The 20,230-nt window shown below is 42.2% G+C and overlaps 1 protein-coding gene across 1 annotated transcript in view; it reads left to right on the top strand.

Annotated features, from left to right (window-relative positions):
- The window catches only part of ELP3 (elongator acetyltransferase complex subunit 3), a 92,719-nt gene that overhangs the window by 51,374 nt on the left and 21,115 nt on the right, over positions 1–20,230 (top strand). The window contains exons 10-13 of the mRNA XM_085305640.1: positions 2,315–2,508; positions 8,366–8,456; positions 13,267–13,332; positions 18,733–18,960. Of these exons, the coding sequence (XP_085161766.1) occupies positions 2,315–2,508; positions 8,366–8,456; positions 13,267–13,332; positions 18,733–18,960 (579 nt within the window). The remainder of the gene's footprint in view (positions 1–2,314; positions 2,509–8,365; positions 8,457–13,266; positions 13,333–18,732; positions 18,961–20,230) is intronic.

The raw sequence follows: 20,230 nt of genomic DNA, 5'->3' as shown, positions 1-20,230 counted from the left end.
AATGAGTTAGATAACACACCTGGAGGCTGAGGGTAGAAATCATGGGTCTTGGGTTTTCTGCACAGATGTTCAGATTCATTTAGAAATGTTCTAGCCCCTCTGTAATGGGGTGAGCACAGCTGGACTACAAATGGGGTTCTCATGCCTTTCTCTTAGCAGCCACAGATTTTGGCAAAATTATATGCAAACCTGCAGATAACCCAAGTCAATAGGTTGATCCAAGTTAAAATAATTGTGGAAAATTTTAAAAATAGTATGTCCTGAACTGCTGGCAGACATGATCCTGCCACTSCTCRGCTTGCTTGCGTTCTCCCTTCCTTRTGCTGGGTCTTGCATGCATTTGAGTATGTGCAGATCTTTTTCCGTGAGCTAAGTTGGCAGAAAGCCATTTGCTGCTTTTTGTCATGTTAAAGGATGGTTTTGTGAGGCACAGGGAGCCAGCAGAACAACTCTGCGCTGCCCGAGCAGGGAGGTCCAGCTCCCAGCAGCCTGCTCAGGATGCTTCGTGTTGGCCTCGGTGCTTGCTGAGCGCTCCACGAGCGGGCTTAGCACACTGACGTCGGGAAACTGCAAAATACCTGGGTGCATTTGGGCCACGTGAATGTATTGAAACAGTTCAGCTGAGKTCATGCTGAGGGGGTTCTGCTACAACRTCTAGAGTGCTGTGTCCAGTGCTGGGCTCCCCAGKAYRAGAGAGACRTGGAGCTACTGGAGAGAGTCCAGCGTAGGRCTGCAAAGATGATTAGGGMACTGGAGYATCTCTCCTGTGAGGAGCAGCTGTGGGATCTGGGCCTGTTCAGCTTGGAGGAGACTGAGGGGGGATCTGATCAATGTCTGTAAGTACCTGAAGGGAGGGTGCCAAGGGGATGGGGCTAAGCTCTTTTCAATAGTCCCATGCAACAGGACTAGCAGCAGCAGGCACAAACTGAACCACAGGCAGTTCTGCTTGAACGTGAGGAGGAATTTCTTCCCTGTGAGAGTGACGGAGCACTGGCACAAGTTGCCCAGAGAGGTTGTGGAGTCTCCTTCTCTGGAGCTGTTCAAGGCCCGCCTGGATGCAACCCTGTCTAACATGCTGTAGGTGACCCTGCTGAGCAGGGGGGTTGGACTAGATGATCTCCAGAGGTCCCTGCCAGCCTCAGCCATTCTGTGATTCTTTGAAGTGCTGTTGAGCACCAAAGGTAGCACAGCAACTGGGGAAACCCAGTTTCCAGCTGTTAACTGGGCATAATGAATTTGCATTGCTTTACTGCCATGAGCATACCATCCTGGAGACAGGTCAAGCTGTGGATTAGGAGTTTAGTGTAATCCAGCATTAGATTTGCCCCTGGACAGTATTAAAATGATGGCTGTGTCATCATAGAATCATAGAATCAATAAGGTTGGAAGGGACCTCTGGAGATCATCTAGTCCAGCCTCCCTGCTCAGCAGGTGGGTCACCTACAGCATGGTAGACAGGGTTGCATCCAGGCGGGCCTTGAAGATCTCCAGAGAAGGAGACTCAACAACCTCTCTGGGCAACCTGTGCCAGGGCTCCGTCACTCTCACAGGGAAGAAATTCCCCCTCACGGTCAGGCAGAACTTCCTGTGGTTCATCGCTTAAGTAGATTTAATRGTTACTTGGTGCAAGGTGCTGCTGAGTTTTTTTTTTTTATTCATTTTTGTATGTGATTTTAATGATTGTTAATGAAATTTAATATGAAAAAAGTGCAATTGTTGTGTGGTATTATCTAGTGGTGTTTAATTTGTAGTTCTGTATTGATATTTAGTTATAGGAGAGTCAGTAGGAGATGCAGTTTGTCCTTCCATTCTCCAGGATTGTTCAGAACATCATTGTAGAATAAATCTGTTTTTCGCTGTTGCTATTCAAATGATGTGTCCCAGACACATTGATTAATCTCTAAATGTGGTCTATTGAGATTGAAGATAAGTACACTCATTTCTATTGTTCTAATTCTGGGTAAAGTCTGTTCCAATAAATGGTGCAGTATCTGTTGAAGCTATTGAATTCATGCTGAAAGGTAGCAGTAATGCACGAATCAGACTTACAGCAGTCACATGTTTATTTCCTTTGTTGTCTTTCTCCGTAAGTCTAGAATATATTCTTTTATTTCTAAAAATGTTCTAAACTGATAAACATTGGAAACTCGATGTAATTCTTCAGTAATTCTTAAATTGCAGTTCCAATTCTGTTTTACAAAATTTATCTGCAGTCTGTTTTGTTGGGTTTTTTTTTTTGCTTAACTGGGGGGCACTAAAGCCCTAGGAAATCTAGCTTGTTACTCTGACTATAAATTTTTGTTCTGTTTTCCAGGAGTTTTTTGAGAATCCTGCCTTTCGCCCAGATGGGATGAAGCTCTATCCAACACTAGTGATCCGTGGCACTGGTCTGTATGAGCTCTGGAAGACTGGAAGATACAAGAGCTACCCCCCCAGCACTCTTGTGGATCTGGTGGCGAGGATCCTGGCTCTCGTCCCACCGTGGACACGTGTGTACCGCGTTCAGAGGTAATGTTCTTTGGTGGGCCTGGTCTATTGATTTACTGCACTGAGAAGGGTCGTTACTTTAATTACAGGAAGATGTGACTCACTCTTTTATTATTTTCTAGTCCTAATCATTAATGCACTAAAGATTTTTAAAACTTCTGTCTGACTATGGGAAAGGCCAAATAAAACAAGAAGGTATTTAAAGTGAACTGGCTCTCTAATGCACTCATATATACTTCAAAATTTCTGGAGGCCCTGCTTGTGCTGCCAGTCAGACTAAAACATAGGATGTGGAACAGGTAGTATGATGTTGGTGGATGATTGCTGCTAGGTTGCAAATTAAGTTTCTTGTACTTACTGCAGGAACTGTGAGGCATTTGATTTTCCCCTCGCCCGCTACAGAGTCTTCCTGTCCTTCCCCGTGGATGTTGCAGGGTTTTCATAAATGCACTGTAGTAGTGCCATTAATTTCATTAGAACCCCATCTTCCAGAGAGCTAGGTAGCACTTGCATTTGAGCTCTGTATTTTCAATGCGGAGCCTTTCTTGGATCCTTTTTCTTCTGTTATCTCCTACATCTGTCTGATATTAGGAAGGGAGGCTATGCCATAGTTACCTATATATGTATGTGCAAACAATATTCAGTTGATTTCCAGCTAAATGAGCTGGAAACAATGTCAATGCATAGCTCTCCAAAAGCATGCAGAATGAGAAAGCCGTATGCATTAAATCCGATCTGTCTGGACTTCTCTAARGCGTTTGGTTTTGTGCCATATCAGAAGCATAATGGAGCGGGAACAAACAGAGAAGCTTGGTAGAGAAGAAAGTGGCTCAATGTAAGAAACATTGGAGTGGCTTTGAAAGGGGTTATTAATGGTGGTTTCTCAAACATCTGTTTAAAAACTAGCCTTACTCAAACTTTTGTTTGTTTAAAATGACACAAAAGATGGTAGGGCAGAGAAGAAACCTGGCTGTTGGTGCAAAGCTGGGAAGCGTCATTGAAAGAGAGAGGATTTGCAAGAGGATCAGGTGGTGATGGAGATGAGATGAGATTTAGTTTTTGAAGTCTGAGGTCAAATGCTGAGAGGGTTCTGCTGCAACTGGAAGATCATCATGTGAAAACATTAGAAAAAAAAAATTCTGCGGTCTTAGTCGTCAGTCATATAGTAAATGAGCCGCTAGTTAATGTAGCTGTGAAAAACGTTACATTCAAGATGATTCTTTTTTAGAGAGGGAAGTATTAGCGCATCTATACAAAGGCTTCAGTAAGACATTATCTGAAGTACTCCCCATTTTCAAGAAAATGAACTTTTATGGGAATCTGTGTGGAGGAGCATCTGTCTTTTGTCTGAAGGTTAGATGTGAACATAGATGGTCTCTGCAAATATATTGGAGCAGGAAAATCACCTTTTAAGAAATAAGAAAATTGATTTGGGCACAAAACAAGAAAATACGAAGTAATCTTGCGTAAAATRAGGCAGGAAGCTAGGAATTTTTTGTATGTCTTAAAAATGAGATTCTGGAGCACCTTTCCAATTTTACAAAGAGGAAGAGAACCAAAGTATTACTATGGTGAAGGTTGATTAGATTTATGAATGTGATTGTGATCCAGCAGCCTGTAGTAACTGAGAAGCAGATTCAGGGACCAGGAGATGCTTCTTCAGTTCTTTGTTCCTTTGCGAAACTGGGGGCTGCAGCTGAATCCTGAAAAGAGGAAATACGATCCTGATAAAGAAGTTAAAACATGTCTTACAGGATATAGTTACTTGATGTACCCACAGGCTTTTCATGTCATTTGTAGAAGCATTTTCAAAGGCAAAACTCTTGTCTCTTCTCCCTCTATGCCTCTCTCTTCCTGATAGATTGCAATATAGACGTAATGGTCCATTTTTTTTTTCATGTTTTTGGCATAGCATCATATAAAGCGGTTCATTTTACAAGACTGAGTTTGCAGCCTAGTAGGTCTTCTAAGGAACACACTCTCATTTGCAGTGCTGTGCCTCATGTGCTGGTTATTTGGACTGAGATGTCTCTGTCAGCAGCGGAGGCCTCCATCCAGCTGTCATCCAGTTGTCAATTATTATGTTCCAGTGGAATAACTGTTTTCTTACTGACTGGCTCGTGTTATCTGAAATTTGTTCTTGGTGATTACAGATTTTGACACCTCCAGTACAAAGTGCAAAAGCTATTACTTTGATCTAAATTGCCTTCAGGATCATTGTGTTATTTTGTAGCAGAATAATGAACAAAGCCTGATTTCTAAAATGTTTGTCCTGTTTCCAGCCCTACTTCACTGAGGATAGCAGCTTTTTCCCAGTCCCCTATTGCTCTCCACTGCAACMTCCCAAGGCCCTTTCCATCTTACTCTGCCTGCTTCCACAGTTCCTCCCTCCACACCTTGTATTTCAGACTCTATTTCCAAAATCCTTTCAAATTTAGCTTTTGCCCCAGAAGGTGGCAAGTTCTGAGCTCTCAGCGTACCAACTGGCCGTTTGATGCACGCATGTAGATTTTCTAGCAAACAAAACAGTGGCAAAAGGCTGAGCCAGCCATACTCTTCCTTACTAGGATCGCTGTTTGGGATCTCTGTTCTCTATTACCAGGTTTTCAGGAAACGTAAGGACTCAACACTTTTTAATCCATCGTGTTTGTTCAAAATTATCAGTTTAAAGAGTTGAGCGAGTGTGGAAGAGGTCTCACTGACAGAACAACGTAGGAGCCTTTCTGCTTCAGAAAACTAGGTTAAACATGTACGAAATGATTGTGATGCTGTTGCTAATGGCTGGTTGGCAGAGAATGTCTTCATGGGTGCTTCATGATCGTCCGAGGTGTCTAATACTGTGTTTAACCTGAATGTTTGTGAGCTAGGAGTGCTGTGGTGTGTGAGGAGGTGTGAAATGACAGCAGTAATGCCAGAGAGCATGCCACCTTTCCTCTTACAGATCTCAGTGCTTTACATGGATATTATTTTCACTTTGCTGATGGAGAAATGTAGGCATGGAGAAATTAAGCGCCTTAGTCGACTGAGATCATCTAACAAACAAGTCAAAGCTAAGGGTAGAATCAAGGTCCTTCGATTTCAACCATGTGTGTAAATCAACTGCTTCACAAGTGCTAACACAAAATCTTTGAAAAATCAAAGATTAAATTTGCCTTGTTAAAGGTCTTGGCAAATAGCCCATTAAGCTTAATAAGATCATGATTTAATCCCAAATCCCTGATTTAGCCTGAATTTATTTAATATTTCAACAAGTCCTGAAATCACAAGTACAATGTTGTCTTTCGACTGTTCAGAATACACATTTATCGTGTATACCCATGATGTACATAGGATATTTATTTACATATTCCACCCTAATCTGAAGCGAGGATAGAAAAATTCTTCCTTGTTTTCTTTCTCTTAAAAAACTTATTTTTCACATACATGTTTTGTTTTAGATTGTTCCCTAGTCAGCAGATGAGATACTCAAGTTACTATATCTCATGATCTTTCATTTATTTGCAGTAGCTTATTTACTGTTTCTTAGATGACTCTGGATTTTGCTAAAGACCTACTACTGGAAGATGTTGCGTTTCATCTGTGTCCCTTTAGGGGAAATACGTGCAGCCTGACTTTTTGGAGTTGTTCCGTAATTAGAAGAAAGGCATTCAGTTAGATTATCACTGTGGATCTAACATGCCCTGATGAAAATACTGTTCTCCTCTAGTGTGTCCTTTAGTCACAATGTGAAGTGCTCATTTCCCCTAATTGAAGCTCTTTGAAGTATGTTGTGTTGGCTCTACAGTGTCTTATTTACTCAGAGAAATCCACTGAATAAATGAACTGGTTAGCTAATTGTATTTTGCCTCAGCTTTTTCTCAGGCAGGTTTAAGGGGTGGGGAAGCTTTCTGAGGCCATTTGGCTTTAGAGAAAGAAGGTCAAGGAAAGAGTGAGGAAAGTAAGTAAATCACGAGGCCCCCAGGACCCAGCCTTATGTCGGCAAAAGTTGTACCAAAATTGGACTGTATTTCATGATGAAACAAGAGGAGAATCCTGGAATCTGAAGTAGTTGTTTTCATTCTTAACAGTAATGGAAAACTCCTTTTCCRTGATGGAGCACTGGAACAGGTTGCCCAGAGAGGTTGTGGAGTCTCCTTCTCTGGAGCTGTTCAAGGCCCGTCTGGATGCARCCCTGTCTAACGTGCTGTAGGTGACCCACCCTGCTGAGCAGGGAGGTTGGACTAGGTGATCTCCAGAGGTCTCTTCCAACCTTACTGATTCTATGATTCTTGCCCCTGCTAGTGTTTCAGGCCTCCTCAAGAGTGAAACAGCACAAGGATCAGGTCTGCAGGACCCTTTCGGACCATTACCTTGTATACAGCTCTTGCCCAGAATAGTAACTGTTAATGGTGGCTGTGATTTGAGCACGAGTCCTCCAGGCACTGAATAGATCTCAATTAATACGTTTTATAGAGGTCATCAGACAGCTGCTCAATGGTGATGACTTTCAATCACTACTGAACCAAGATGGATTAAGCTAATTACATTACCAATTCCCTGAGCCATCCAGTTCTCTGTATGTTTTTTGATGATATTCTGTTCTTTCCTCTGCTGGCTGCTTGTAGAGATGAAGAAAAAGGAGGAATACTCATCAAAGGATGCATGTGAACTGCATTTTGAGACCAAATTGTTCTACATTGTACTAGTATCTTTCACACTTGCATAGTTCTTATTTCCCTGTAGAAAATCTGAGGGGTTTTGGATTATATAGTACTTGAGTGGGTTTGTCTGTGTCTTTTTAGAATGTCTTTAATTTTTAAAATACTCCAGAGTTTTATAAGTGGTGCTTTCTTGCTTTTGAAGATTACTTGTGTCTAGTTATAGGTAACTGCTCCAGTGCTAGCTGGAATTCCTACTTTATTCTCACAGCCAAACTTTGCTTTTCACCACATAGAGCTCACATGACTTTTTGCCGTCTCCATTACTACCTCTTATATCCAGGGATCTAGTTGGTTATCAGAGATACCAGGGTAGAGTTTGAGCCAGAAGAAGGGGAATCATTTGGAATTATTGTATATAATACAGCGTTAGAAGGTGACTGTGGATTCAGATGTCACAACAGTCCTCRTGCTTCTTTTCTCTTTGATCTGTCTGGATACTTCCTCCTTTACTACAGAATGGTGTCCAGCTTACATTATGTCTAGTGAGATAAATTGGCTGCTGCAGAAGACACTGGAGAGGCCAAATCCGATTTTGCTTTCAAATTTCTTTTTAATATCTCCCTTGGAGAACTGGAGGAAGACATCTTGCCATTTGCGCACTCACCAATTCCTGTTCCTACAGGAGGTCCCTAGATTTTATGTCTGGGCTTGGCTGCAAATCACTTCTTGAACAGGACTTCTTAACTTTTAAGCACTTAGCTTCTCAGTTTAAAAATGTTGTAATTCTGATGAATTTTCCCTGATGAGCATTCAACTCTAACACAGCAGAAAGATGTGATCTGGTTCCCAATTGCTGGTCTCCTGCAGCAGATAGCATGACCTGGTGCCCTGGGCTAGGCGCAGGCTAGACTAGATGATCCTTTTTTCAGCTTTCCACATGAAAAATTGAGAGCAAAATTATAACCTACCTCTCAGGATTGTAAAAGCCTTGTTTTGTCTTCAGTCTTTTCACTGAGATGAATTCTGTAGCTTGTTTTTCTCTTCATTTTCTTCCTGTCTTTAGTTGATACTGCCTGTGTTATTTCTTGTTCAACCAATGACTTGAAACAAAGGTAATTCAGGTAAGTTCCACAGTCTGCTATATGGGATCTTGGCCTCAGTGACTGTAATAACACTTTATGGATTAATGTCTTCTAATGCATGTTTTTTGAGGTTTTTGTTTTTCCTTTCTTATGCAGAGATATCCCAATGCCACTAGTCAGCTCTGGAGTGGAGCATGGGAACCTGAGAGAGCTTGCCTTGGCCAGGATGAAGGATCTTGGGACACAGGTAAAATATTTGTTAATTGATATTAAGGCAGAACTGTTTGACTTTATGCAAAGTAGCTGATTCCTTTTGAGAGAAAAGAGCTGACCAGAAGACAGCATAGTGGGTAGTTTGCAGCTGGAAAAAAAAAATCTGCAAAGATTTAAAAAAAAAAAAAAGTTGAATGGCTTAAAAAAAAACACCTTGAAGATATTTCCAAAAAGCTGATTTTGATTAGTGGGGGTTTTATTGTTTGTTTGTTTTAGTTTCGAACACTCACCCCCCACCCTGTAGGTACATGGTAACTAGTGTGTGACGTTCTCGTTTTTAACAGAGTGAAACCTTTTAAACCGGAGAGAAAGCAGGAAGGTTTATTTTTAATTTACKCTGTTAGAAATTCTCCTTCCTTTCTCTTTCCCACGCATGCACTTACTTGACTGAACAATTGGAAGAAAGCTCTTAGTCTGAGGCCAGAGAAATCTTCTAGGAGAGATTTCAGCACAAACAAATGAGACTTGATATTCTTGATATTTCTAAGATTAAATAAATATATGCACGGAGGTGGACAAAAGGAGGGGAGGGAGAAATTGCATTTATATTTGAAGTCAAAAGCAGGCGCACATACCCAATCTTGATTTTATGGGAAGATCACTGTAACAGTCAGCATTTCCGCTGTCCGACATGGTCTGCCCTGACACTGTTCCCTATTTGCACAGAATCACGGAATGGTTGAGGTTGGCAGGGACCTCTGGAGATCATCTAATTAACCCCCCTGCTCAGGCAGGGTCACCTAGAGCACCTTGCACAGGACCCTGTCCAGATGGCTTCTGAATAGCTCCAAGGATGGAGACTGCACAGCCTCGCTGGGCAACCCGCTCCAGCGCTCAGTCACCCTCCCAGGGAAGAACTTTTTCCTCATGTTCCGATGGAGCTTCCTGTGTTTCATTTTGTGGCCAGTGCCCCTTGTTCTATCTCTGGRCAGCACTGAAAAGAGTCTGGCCCCATCCTCTCAACACCCTCCCTTCAGGTACTTACACACATCAATAAGATCCCCCCTCAGTCTTCCCTTCTCCAAGCTGAATAGACCCAGCTCTCACAGCCTTTCCTCACAGGAGAGATGCTCCAATGCCTTCATCATCTTAGTAGCCCTACACTGGACTTGTTTTGGGAGCTTCATTGCTCTCTTGTATTGGGGAGCCCAAAACTGGACACAGTACTGTAAATGTGGCCTCATCAGAGCTGAGCAGAGGGGGCAGGATCATCTCCCTTGACTTGCTGGCTCCTCTCTTCCTGATGCACCCCAGGATGCCATTGGCCTTCTCTGCCACAAGGGCACGTTGCTGGCTCATGGACACCTTGTCCACCAGGACCTTCTAGGTCTTTCTCCACAGAGCTGCTYTCCAGCAGGTCAGCCCCCAGCCTTTACYGCTGCATGAGGTTATTCCTTCTCGGGCAGGACTTTGCCGTTCCCTTTATTGAACTTCCTTAGGTTCCTTTCTGCCTATCTCTCCAGTGTGTCGAGGTCCCTCCAAAGGGCAGCACCACCCTCTGGTATCCCAGCCACTCCTCCCAGTTTTGTATAATCAGCAAACTTGCTGAGGGTCCACTCTGTCCCTTTATCCAGTCACTGATGAGTAAGTTGAATGATACTGGACCCAGTATTGACCKTGGGAGACACTGCTAGCTACAGGCTCCGACTAGACTTTATGCTGCTGATCACAACCCTCTGAGCTCTGCCATTCAGCCATTCTTAATCCACCTCACTGTCCACTCATCTGTCCCACCTTTCCTGAGTTTGCATCTCCCTCCAAAACCTGGTTGTCAATTGGTTTGATCCTTCACTTTAAGCCTCTAGCAAAATCTTGTCCAAGTTCCTAGACAAAGTATAACACAAACCTCATGCTTTTCAGCCTATTCCAAAGACCTTTAATTGCTTTGGTATCCTACTGCTCAGGCAGGCCAGATCCTCACCACAGCTGCTTTGTGTGTTTGTATTATTATTTAACGTAACATATTTCTAACTCACCTTTCCTTAAAGAGTTTTTTAAGGCATTGCTGCATCCAGCAGGATGGGATAGAGGCTAGAATGGGGCAACCTAGACCATAATGAGCCCAGTGGTATACAAGGAGGGAAACATAACCAAACCCAGATGCGTGGCTGCATGTGCTTTTGTACTAAACCTTGCACAGTCAGTGAGTATTGGATGAGTGAGTTAGATTTTGTTTTAACCCTAATCGGGGAGGGTGAAAGAAACAACTACAAGGAAAGGTTTGGGCTAATACAGTAATTGCAGCTTTGGTAGATGTACACAAGCTAGGTTTTAATCTAGTTGATTGGGTAGCAAGGACAATGAAGAAGCAACAGTAAAAGCTTCAGCTGCTGTCTGTGTACGAATAGCCCCACACAGATTTGTACTGCTGCAGCTAGATCAGTATTTAACACAGATAGCTCTCTGGGCTGTGTTTAACTGCTTACTGCTTTTGCCATCTCAGTTGCATCTTGCAGGCGTAGTGCAAAAGATCAGACAATAAACTCCAGACTTCTGAAGTTGACTCTTCCTCCCAGCTGGGCTTTCCACACTAACTTAATCTCTCCTAAGCTGATGCCCCAGTCTTTTTCTTAAATCATTCCTCCTAGTGTCGCTCCAGCAGCAAGCCGGGATTTGACCAACAACTTTGCCAGCCTCTGAAGCCTCCATCTCTCCTGCTGACTTTTCACTTCAAAGCCACACAGAAGGATCAAACTCCATGCTGCAGTTTAGCCTTTTCAGTTGAGCTCTTTAGGGCTGCTAGTGAATTATTCTTTGGATTTGATACTGAAATGACATAATTTGACCTGAATCTGATCAAGATCTGCTGGAGRAGCAGGGGGATATCTGATCCATTGCAGTCGTGGGGGTGAGCCCAGTGGTCGAGCTGAACTGAGCTGAGRCTTAAAGGATCTGTCAGGCTGGCAGTCATCACATTCAGAATCACCAAATCTGTTTTCTTTTTCTTTTTCAAAAAAGTCTCTGCTGTGCAGATAATTACAGATTTTAATTTAGCGAGGCAGAAACACTGCAGCTGGTGGAGTGAGGAGCGAGACAGTCTGCTGCAGTGTAGCTTGAAATGTGAGATACTGTTGCATTTTCCTTGTGTTGTATCAGTAAACTATGAGTATGCTTTTGCCTCTTTTCTCTGAGCTTGGAAGAGGAGAGGAGAAGGCCAAGACCCGGAAAGGACCTGTAGGAATCTTATATATTTAAGGTGAGCCTGGGCTCACTAGTAAAGGTCAGCCAGCTCACTAGCTCTGGCAGCTGTGGCATCRTCTTTGTGGAATGGCTTGATGAGGAGGGCATTTGGCAGATGATGCTCAGTCATAGCAACACTGCAACTTGTGACTGTGATTGCTGGAAAGAAATGATCCCTGAGCAGCTTGTTGGAGGCACAGGATGCTGCTTTTGTGATTGCTAGCTGCTGTCTGGAACCAGAGATACGTGGACGTTATATTGGAATGCAGAATTTTAAAGCAGCGTCCTAGARTATGTTGTCCTTACTCAGTTCTGAGATTCTTAATGAAGAGTGGATAGTTGGTTGTTGTGGTGTTTGCTGGTTAGGAAATTGTAAAGCAGAGAAGAGTGTGTTTACTCTAGAATCCCAGGAATTTTGTGTGTGTTCCAATGARTCTCACTATAAAAAGAAAACATTATTTTCTGCTTTTGGGAAGATTTTGTTTTACATTGATAATGGAATTTAAAAGCATTCAGAGGAGAACAGAGCATGGGGCAGAGCTACGCTTGTTCTGTGCTTCAGGTATATTGTGTGAATTGGATTTTCACACACTGTCTTCTTGGCTAAAAATCTTTGGAAATGCATGCACAGATAAGTATTATTAGAGCAGTTATAACCCATTGCTGAAGGTTATCTTCCTTCCCTCCAAATAGAGCGAACACAGTGGAATGAAACATGCATTTGCACCTCAGCTGCTCTGGGTAAAACTATTGTGGCTGCACTTAATTGCCGACGAGAGTTGGGTTAAGGTTAGCATTGATCTTTACAAGGAACCCACTAGGATGCAAAAGCACATAGTCTTCTGCAGCAGGAGTGCTTATACGACCACAACTGTTCACTTATCTGGATGGGAGCCAAATTACTTAATTTCATTGGTACCGCTGAGAAGCGCAAAAGCTTATGCAGGCTGTAACCCATCTCTCAAGCACTGAGCTTGGAGCTCTGTCTTTTCAGATTTCTACTGGAGGGAAGATTTCTTTAGGCTGTTCTTAGTTTCCGTATCATTGGTCTAAAGCCTTGGTGATGCTGTGTGGATGCTGCATCAGCATAAGCTTTACTTGTATTTGGGTAGGACTTCTCACTTCTGCTACTCTTCTCATGTTATCCTTTTAAAGCAAGAAAAGGGTTGTTCAGATTCAGGAACTGGCTTTTTAAGGACCTCTCTGATGCCTTAGTTTAGATTTTGTCAGTGTCGGAACTTTTCAGTGTAAGGTAAAATGGATAATGTCAAAGTCTTTTCTTGTTGTTCTTTCATGTATGTTGACTTTGCCTCCAGACCCCGCTGTTTCTGAATCAAAGGGTACATTTTCTTATGAGACATAATGGTTGCTTAGTGAATTGATTTTTACCAGCATGTCTTTCCATTTAGCACTAAGACCTCTTTCCAAGGTATATTAGGGATGGATCGGTGAGCATTTTTATTTTGAAGTCTACCCACTTGAAATTCATCCTTGCAACTTCACGCTATTTCAGCTTAATTTTGAACCCAACGGGTGGCTGGAAATCTGTATGTTTCAGAACCTAATGTACTTCTCCTGTGTGATTTTTTTTCTCCTTTTCCCAGTGTCGTGATGTAAGGACAAGAGAGGTTGGAATTCAAGAAATTCACCATAAAGTGAGACCTTATCAGGTAGGATTTGTCTGTTCTCGAGCAGTTTGCTTCCAACACAATTCGTTACGTGTTTGATGTGGAGGCCTTGGCACCTGTTTGTTGCACAGCCAGTCCTGTGGTTTGCCATTGTAGCTGGCTCCAATTTTTCACTTTTATTCACTGCAACTTTGGGTCATTTTTGTTTGAGCGCAGTCACATGTTGAAATTTATGGACCACCATGTTCAATAAACCWACTACAGCCACCAATTATTTCAGTATTTGCACTGCTATAACCAAATAAACAGCTTTTTCTACTGCTTCTCAGCCTTTCTTTCCCCCTGCCCCACCTCACTACAAATTGGATTTAGAAAATACCAAAAACACAATATGTGCATGCTGAAAAGGAACGARTATTTAGCAGGCTGAACTTGCAGCCTTTTGTGTCCATGTGCCTGTTCGTATAGGCTACACTGTATGTAGATACACAGACTTTTGCACRTATGTATATATATTTATATATGGGTAGATCTGTTTAGATCTGTATGACACATATGTTGTGGTTTTTCTTTTCTAGAACCCTAAAATAGTCCTTGAAAAAGATTACATGCTTATTTTAGAGAAAGGAAAATATATACTGCTGAACTTCAGGCATCAAATTTAGGCAAATAATTCCTAAGCTCATTCTAGTTACCAGAAGGAATCAGTCCTTCTAGAAAGCAATCAGGATGTCCATGACCACATTTGGGACCTAAGGAGATAAACCTTCTAAGGTTGCATARGGTGGGATCCACCTTGGTATACGTGATGCAGTGGCCAATAAGTCATACCCTGAAAGTATTCTCTTCCTACTTCTTTGCTGACAGTAAGGAAAGTTTGGAATAACTGACTCAGATGAAGATGCCTCCCCAGTAAACATCTAAAGCTGGGGAAGATGGATCCAACATATGGTGACTCAGACAAATTTAGGATAATAAAATCAGTGACCTCTCCTGTTCTGTCAGTTGTGCTGCCTTCCAAATTAATAATGGTACTGTTAGTATCCAGCTGTCTTTCATTTTCTATGGAGAGTTGTAGAGRTTGTCAATCATATATTGCCTTTACCTTCGAACATGAATTCTTTATGCCAGACAGAAGGTACTGCTACCCCTACGTAGAGAGCTAAATCAGAATAACTTCCTTACCTCTTCCCTCTTCTGTGCAATGACCATGTGTTCACTCTCTCTAAATGTAGGTGACTAAACTGTGATTAGGCTTTCCCTGTGTCAACACAGAAAGCAGTTCCTGATAGAGGTCCTCTGACTTGCATTTTGGAAGCTCCACTSGTTCTTTAGGCTTCAAAGAGGCTCTGAAGTTAGGTGCCAAAAGTTAAGTAGTGTGAATATTTGCTGCGCTTGGTATCTGCRTGATGTTCTCACTTTGCAAATTGGAGATTATTGGGAGCCATATTTTCTCCTGCCATTATGTGAAGTCAGATGGAGTGAGATGCTTCCCGTTTTGCTGACCACGTAATAGCAATCCAGCATGAAAATGGTCCAAATAATTTTTCTTGTTGGTACCAGATTTCTACAAGAACTCCGGCTGTATAGGCCCATTTGCACATAGGCCATGCAGCCTTTCTGCTCCWCTCCTATTATCTAATCTGCGGTCATTTCACAAAATACCTTCCAAAGATGTCTGCTGTCAGCAGTGCTAATCTGATTTAAATTGTGAATTTCTTGGGTAGTTAGCAAATAGCTTATCATAGGGTTTTCAAAGCAATGTTATATTGAGTATTCCCTTTGTTAAACTCATCTGTCTGAATGGCAGGAGGATGTCATTATCCAGTCTTAGCAAAATTTATCCTGACAGCAAGTGAGAGAGAAATTCTGAAGATGGTATAATTTTTCATGTGCTTTAGACTAATGACAAGGTATGATGTTTTCCTTGTCTTCAAAAGTAAACAACACATCCCTTTGATAATCATGTCAGATCTAAAAGTAATTAGTCTCTTCCTATGATTATTTATACTTTATGCAACTTCTTTTTGTTAAGGATTAGTAGACTGTATGTTTCTTTATATGGATAATGGTGATGGCGTGTCTGCTTTTAAAAGTATTTTAAAATATTTTTTTAAAAGAATCAATTGGAAATAGATCACTTGCCTRTAGCTGCTTATTTACAGAACTGTTTCTAAGCTGCCTTTTCAATTAATGGCATTTCTCCACAGCCGCGGAAGGTGTTTGCTAGCTCTTAGAATGGTTAAAGCTGTATAGTGCTAAATAATAGTCTTAAAATGCTCTAGTGAATGGTTGCTGAAAGGAGGTGGTGGAGTAAAGGCTTTTGAAAGGTGAGGGAGAGTGGCAGCTCTGTTATGCTTGCTACCTTAACACTAATACAGGGTTGTATCTGGAAGAGGTAGAGGCTGCTGTTTCTTCAAAATAGATGCTTTTTGAATCAAGATGGCAATCTCAGTATAGAGCCTTAGTAGGAATAAGGCAGATTTTTAAGCTGCAAGTAGCTGCTTTAGGTCAAGAGTGTATAGTCTCCATCGGAGATTTTTCTCTTATCAGTCAGAGTAAGTTTAGAAAGAAGACTGTGCAGCATCTTTAATAGGATTGCAGGCTGAAATGGTGATCTGCCCCAGCGAGGATTATTCTTACCCAGTGTGCAGAATGGCTCAGAGGCGAGGGACTGCCCCGGAACCGCAGCGGAGTTCCCCGACCCGTGCTGCCACGCGCAGATACGCACCGGCCAGGCGCCGGGTGGTCCAGGCTGGCTTTCACCCTTTTGAGGGTATCTCTGTATCTTAGATCTTTCTATGCCCAGGGAGGTGAGGAGAGCAGCAGATTTAGTCCATTTAAGTAATTATGCACACAATGTGAAACCTGTTTGTGGAAGTTCCTGTAATCTTTCATCATTTCTCCCTACAAGTATCTTTTGGACTGTATAAGCCTGACAGGGCAGGTAGACCCTACTGGCGTACAAGCAATAGAGACATATTTTCTTTTTTTTCTTTCTTTTTTTTTTTTTGTCCTCAGAAGAAAGCTGTGAATTCTCAAATCTTGCCATTTTAGACCCTTAGTATAGCAGTGTTTGTTAGTATTTTTTTTCCTGTCCTGTCCTGTAGTGAGCTTTACCCTCCTACTTTTCTGCAGTGAGTTCTGTGTACGATGCTGCAGTGTCTGAGTGCTGTACGGATCTKAGGCCCCTTTATTTTCCTCTACGTTTCTATTTTACTCCTTGAGTTACGTCGATAACAGTGGGCGTCCTGGGTCGGCGTGCGCCAGCCTTCCTTAGCAAGCCGGAGCGCAGCCACCCTCGTGGAGAGTTTGGCACGTACGCAGACATCTGTTTGGGTGCTTACCCTGCGGGCTGTACGTCAGTGCTGAAATGAGCCCTGCTTCTGCAGTCAGTCAGAGGCTTAACTGTGGGCTGTGCTCACCCGGGCTTCGTCATGGAGTGGAGCAGGGAGGCGACAGGATCCCCCGTGGCTTTTCTGTCAACAGATCTTTAATTTGTGGATTTCTGGACGTTAGAGGATTTGCAAAAAAAAGATTGAGGCCTCTTGCTTCAGTCTTTATAGTGATACTGGGAGGAGTAAAGTGCACGTAGGRGTCAGTGCTGTACCGTACTGTCGGGAAGGAATTGTTGGAAACCCCAGTGTAACTCCTGCACGCAGGACATGTGGTGGCGCTTGCCGTTCAGGGTTGAGCTCCTGTGGTTAAGAAAGTCTCTAAATGATGGCTGACACGTCTGTGTGATGGTTYAAGTTCAGATCAGGGTTTGCTTCAGAAGCCTTCCCTCTGCTAATTCCCCACTTGGATAGCATCTGAGCAGTCTTGAAGCCCACAAGCCTGATTCCTTTCAGATTGCGTTAGCTGCACTTCTGGAAGGCACCTTCTGATTTACTCCAGCTGTTTATGGGTGCCTAGTTCATRGGATGAGACTAGAACTAGTCTGTACTGAAAATCTCCAAACATGTATTATGTGCTCCTCAGGCTGTCAGTGTTRCAAACCAAGTGATGGCTCCTGGCAGTCAACTGTTAAGCCAGCCAATTTAGGAAATTGGGTCTGCTCACCAGGTGCTGGAGGTGGGCGAGGGAATCCTTACAGCAAGGGTGGGTAGCTAGTCCAGCTTACAGGCTCAATTCAAAGCCCAGATAGAGTGACTCATTATGTCACCAGAGATGTGACTTTATTATCATCAGCAACAGGAAACATCAAATTAACTGAGTGTTAACTCTGCTACGTTGCATGAGATTTGATCAGATTTCATGTTGCCATGGGGAAGTCTGATCTTGTGTCATTTCTTGAGTCCTGGGGCTGCTCCTTGATGATGCTAGGTTCCCTGTGATGCTAAGTTTTCTTCTCTGAAAAAGAAGTTTTTCTTCTTTCTGCTCTCTTACCCATCAGTTACTCTTTATAGCTTCTAGGTGATATGCAGAACTAATTTCTTCTACCCAAGCAGTCTTTATCGTATTCTCCACAGGCAGTCAACCCTCACTTTGTTTTTCCCTTCTGTTTGTGGTCTTCAGAACTGCCTTTATCTAGATTCTTATCAATAAATTAGATTCAAGGCAAGTAATACATTGTCACTGGTCAGTTATCAGTGTACTTGTCCAGATGATTTTGGTGTCTCCAACGTTATCTGAATGAGTAACAGTACTTTCTGCTGATTCTGTAAAGCACATAGATGATTTATGATACATTGCAAAAACTTCTGGGACTTCTTACTCAACCCCAACCATTTCAGGTCTGCTCTGTTACACTACACCGATTGCTAATGTAGGTATATCCAGCCCATTTGCTGGAGAGAACTAATTTATAACTAGTCAGGAAGTTGACTGCTGCTTAGAAAACCATGCTTTGTAGACACCTCAAGCCTTTTCTTTTGCAGAGCAGTAGAAATGTGGCCTAAATGGCAGGTTCACTGAAAGCAGGTGTGAAACTACTCATTCTATGAAACTACTCATTCTACGTGAGCTAATTTGTAGTTGGAGTTGAAGTTAGTGCGAGTCCTTTGGTTAGTGGAAAGAGTTGTTGCCCCCATTGATTTTGCAGTGGTTATGAAACCCAAGTAGCTTGAGGAAAATGGTTTTGGATTTCTGACTCACACCAGCTAGCTATATGGGTTACRAGCCTTTCTGGAAAGCTTGCAGATGGGCATGGAAGACTAGTTTTATCCTGTCGGCAAATATATTYCTATTAAAGTAGTCACATGCTTTATCTTTACTATGACTGCAGTAATAGCTCCTTCAGTTCTTATCCATTACTGCTAAAATCCATCTAGAATTAAATTGGGCTTTAAGAAAGCACTTTGTGTTTTCTCTGAATCATAATAATTTATGGATCCATGAAATTGGTTTTGGTCTGTTCAACATGTTGCTTAAGTATTTTGCATACGTTTTTCTTTTTTCTCCTTCTCTTTGTGCTCTTCTTTACTTGTTCTCTTTGAACAGATTGAATTAGTTAGAAGAGATTATGTGGCTAATGGTGGCTGGGAGACCTTCCTGTCCTATGAAGATCCAGAGCAGGATATTCTCATTGGCCTTCTGCGCCTGCGGAAGTGTTCAGAGGAATCATTCAGACCGGAGCTGAAAGGAGGTGTTTCCATTGTCCGGGAGCTGCATGTGTACGGGAGCGTSGTCCCAGTGAGCAGTCGGGATCCCTCAAAATTTCAGCATCAGGTACTCCAAGCCATCCTTGTCTTTCCCCTGTGCCTCTTTCTCATCCCTCYGCAATATAATCAGTGCAAAATTTTATTTAAACTTCGAGATTTATTCAGCTGTTTGGATTATAGTCTACTGCAGTAGGAAAAGAATTCTACTCTTGCATTTCACGTGCTAAAATCCTGTTGCTTCTGGGTTTTTGCTAGTGTGATTGAGTTTAGGCCCCGGTGGATTTTAAACCTTAAGACTGAGCTTTTTAAAAAAGCAATCACTTTGTCCTCTGTGCCAGAAATGCTCGGGGCTGATGTTTTAAATTAACTTCCTTGTATTTAATAATCTTTCCCTGAGTATATGCATTAAGATGCAATTTTGTTGGACAGTGATGACGTATGGCCATAAGGCAGCAGCTGTAAAAAAAAAGAATGAATGTTTAAAAAAAATGAATGGTTAACATTTCAAAATTCAGGAAGGAAAAAAGTGGTCATCTCAAGTATTTAAAAAAAAAACGAAGAGAGAGGAAAAAATCAATTTGAAGTAGCTGGCTACAAACATTAAAATAGGCTGGAAATTGAGATTTCATGGCATATGACGCACTGGTGTTCATTAAGAATAGTCAGTATTCAAGAGGTTAAAGCAGAAATTGTCTTTGCAATTGGAGGGGACAATTTCTGGTTAGAAGAACATTTTAGATTGAAGGGTTGTATGTGTTATTTAAAAATGCCTACAAGTATTAAATGTTTTTAGAATTAAATCACATCCACTTCAGTTTCTCACAGCCCAAGTCTGTACATCTTGTCAGGAAAATAGAGGGACAAAGAGCCAAGTGTAATTCCTGCATCCTAATGTTAAATGTGAATTAATCCAATCAGTTATTCAGAGTATGGGACTACCTAAGTTGTTAAATARAGTGGAAAAGCTATTCCCTTGTTTTGAAGCATTATTTTGATACCAGTAGTGCTGCTGCTGTGCAAGATTTCCAAACATAAAGGTACACAGCTCTGCTCCACGATGTTAACGTGTCCTGCAGCTTTGTGGTTTGACATCTCTTTCACGAGCTGAGCCCTACAGTTGTCCCGCGAGCTATGAAGAGCAGTGCGTGAATCTGCAGCTGCAAGAGGCCCGCGGGTCCCGCAGTCATTTGTTGCAGGCTTTGTGGATAACCCTAGACAAGCCGAATGGTGGCTGCGTGCCTCGGTTCTTCATTCTCCGCTGTTAATACCCCTTATTCCTGGAGGAGTTGTGGAAATAAATAAAGATTGCGTGGCACTAAGACAACATCTATGTCAAA

This window comes from Rhea americana, unplaced genomic scaffold (assembly GCF_003343005.1).
Source record: "Rhea americana isolate MKP2758 unplaced genomic scaffold, rheAme1 scaffold_225, whole genome shotgun sequence".
Classification (NCBI taxonomy): Eukaryota; Metazoa; Chordata; class Aves; order Rheiformes; family Rheidae; genus Rhea; species Rhea americana.
The sequence above is the reverse complement of the archived record's forward strand: the minus strand, read 5'-3'. Positions and strand labels throughout refer to the sequence as shown.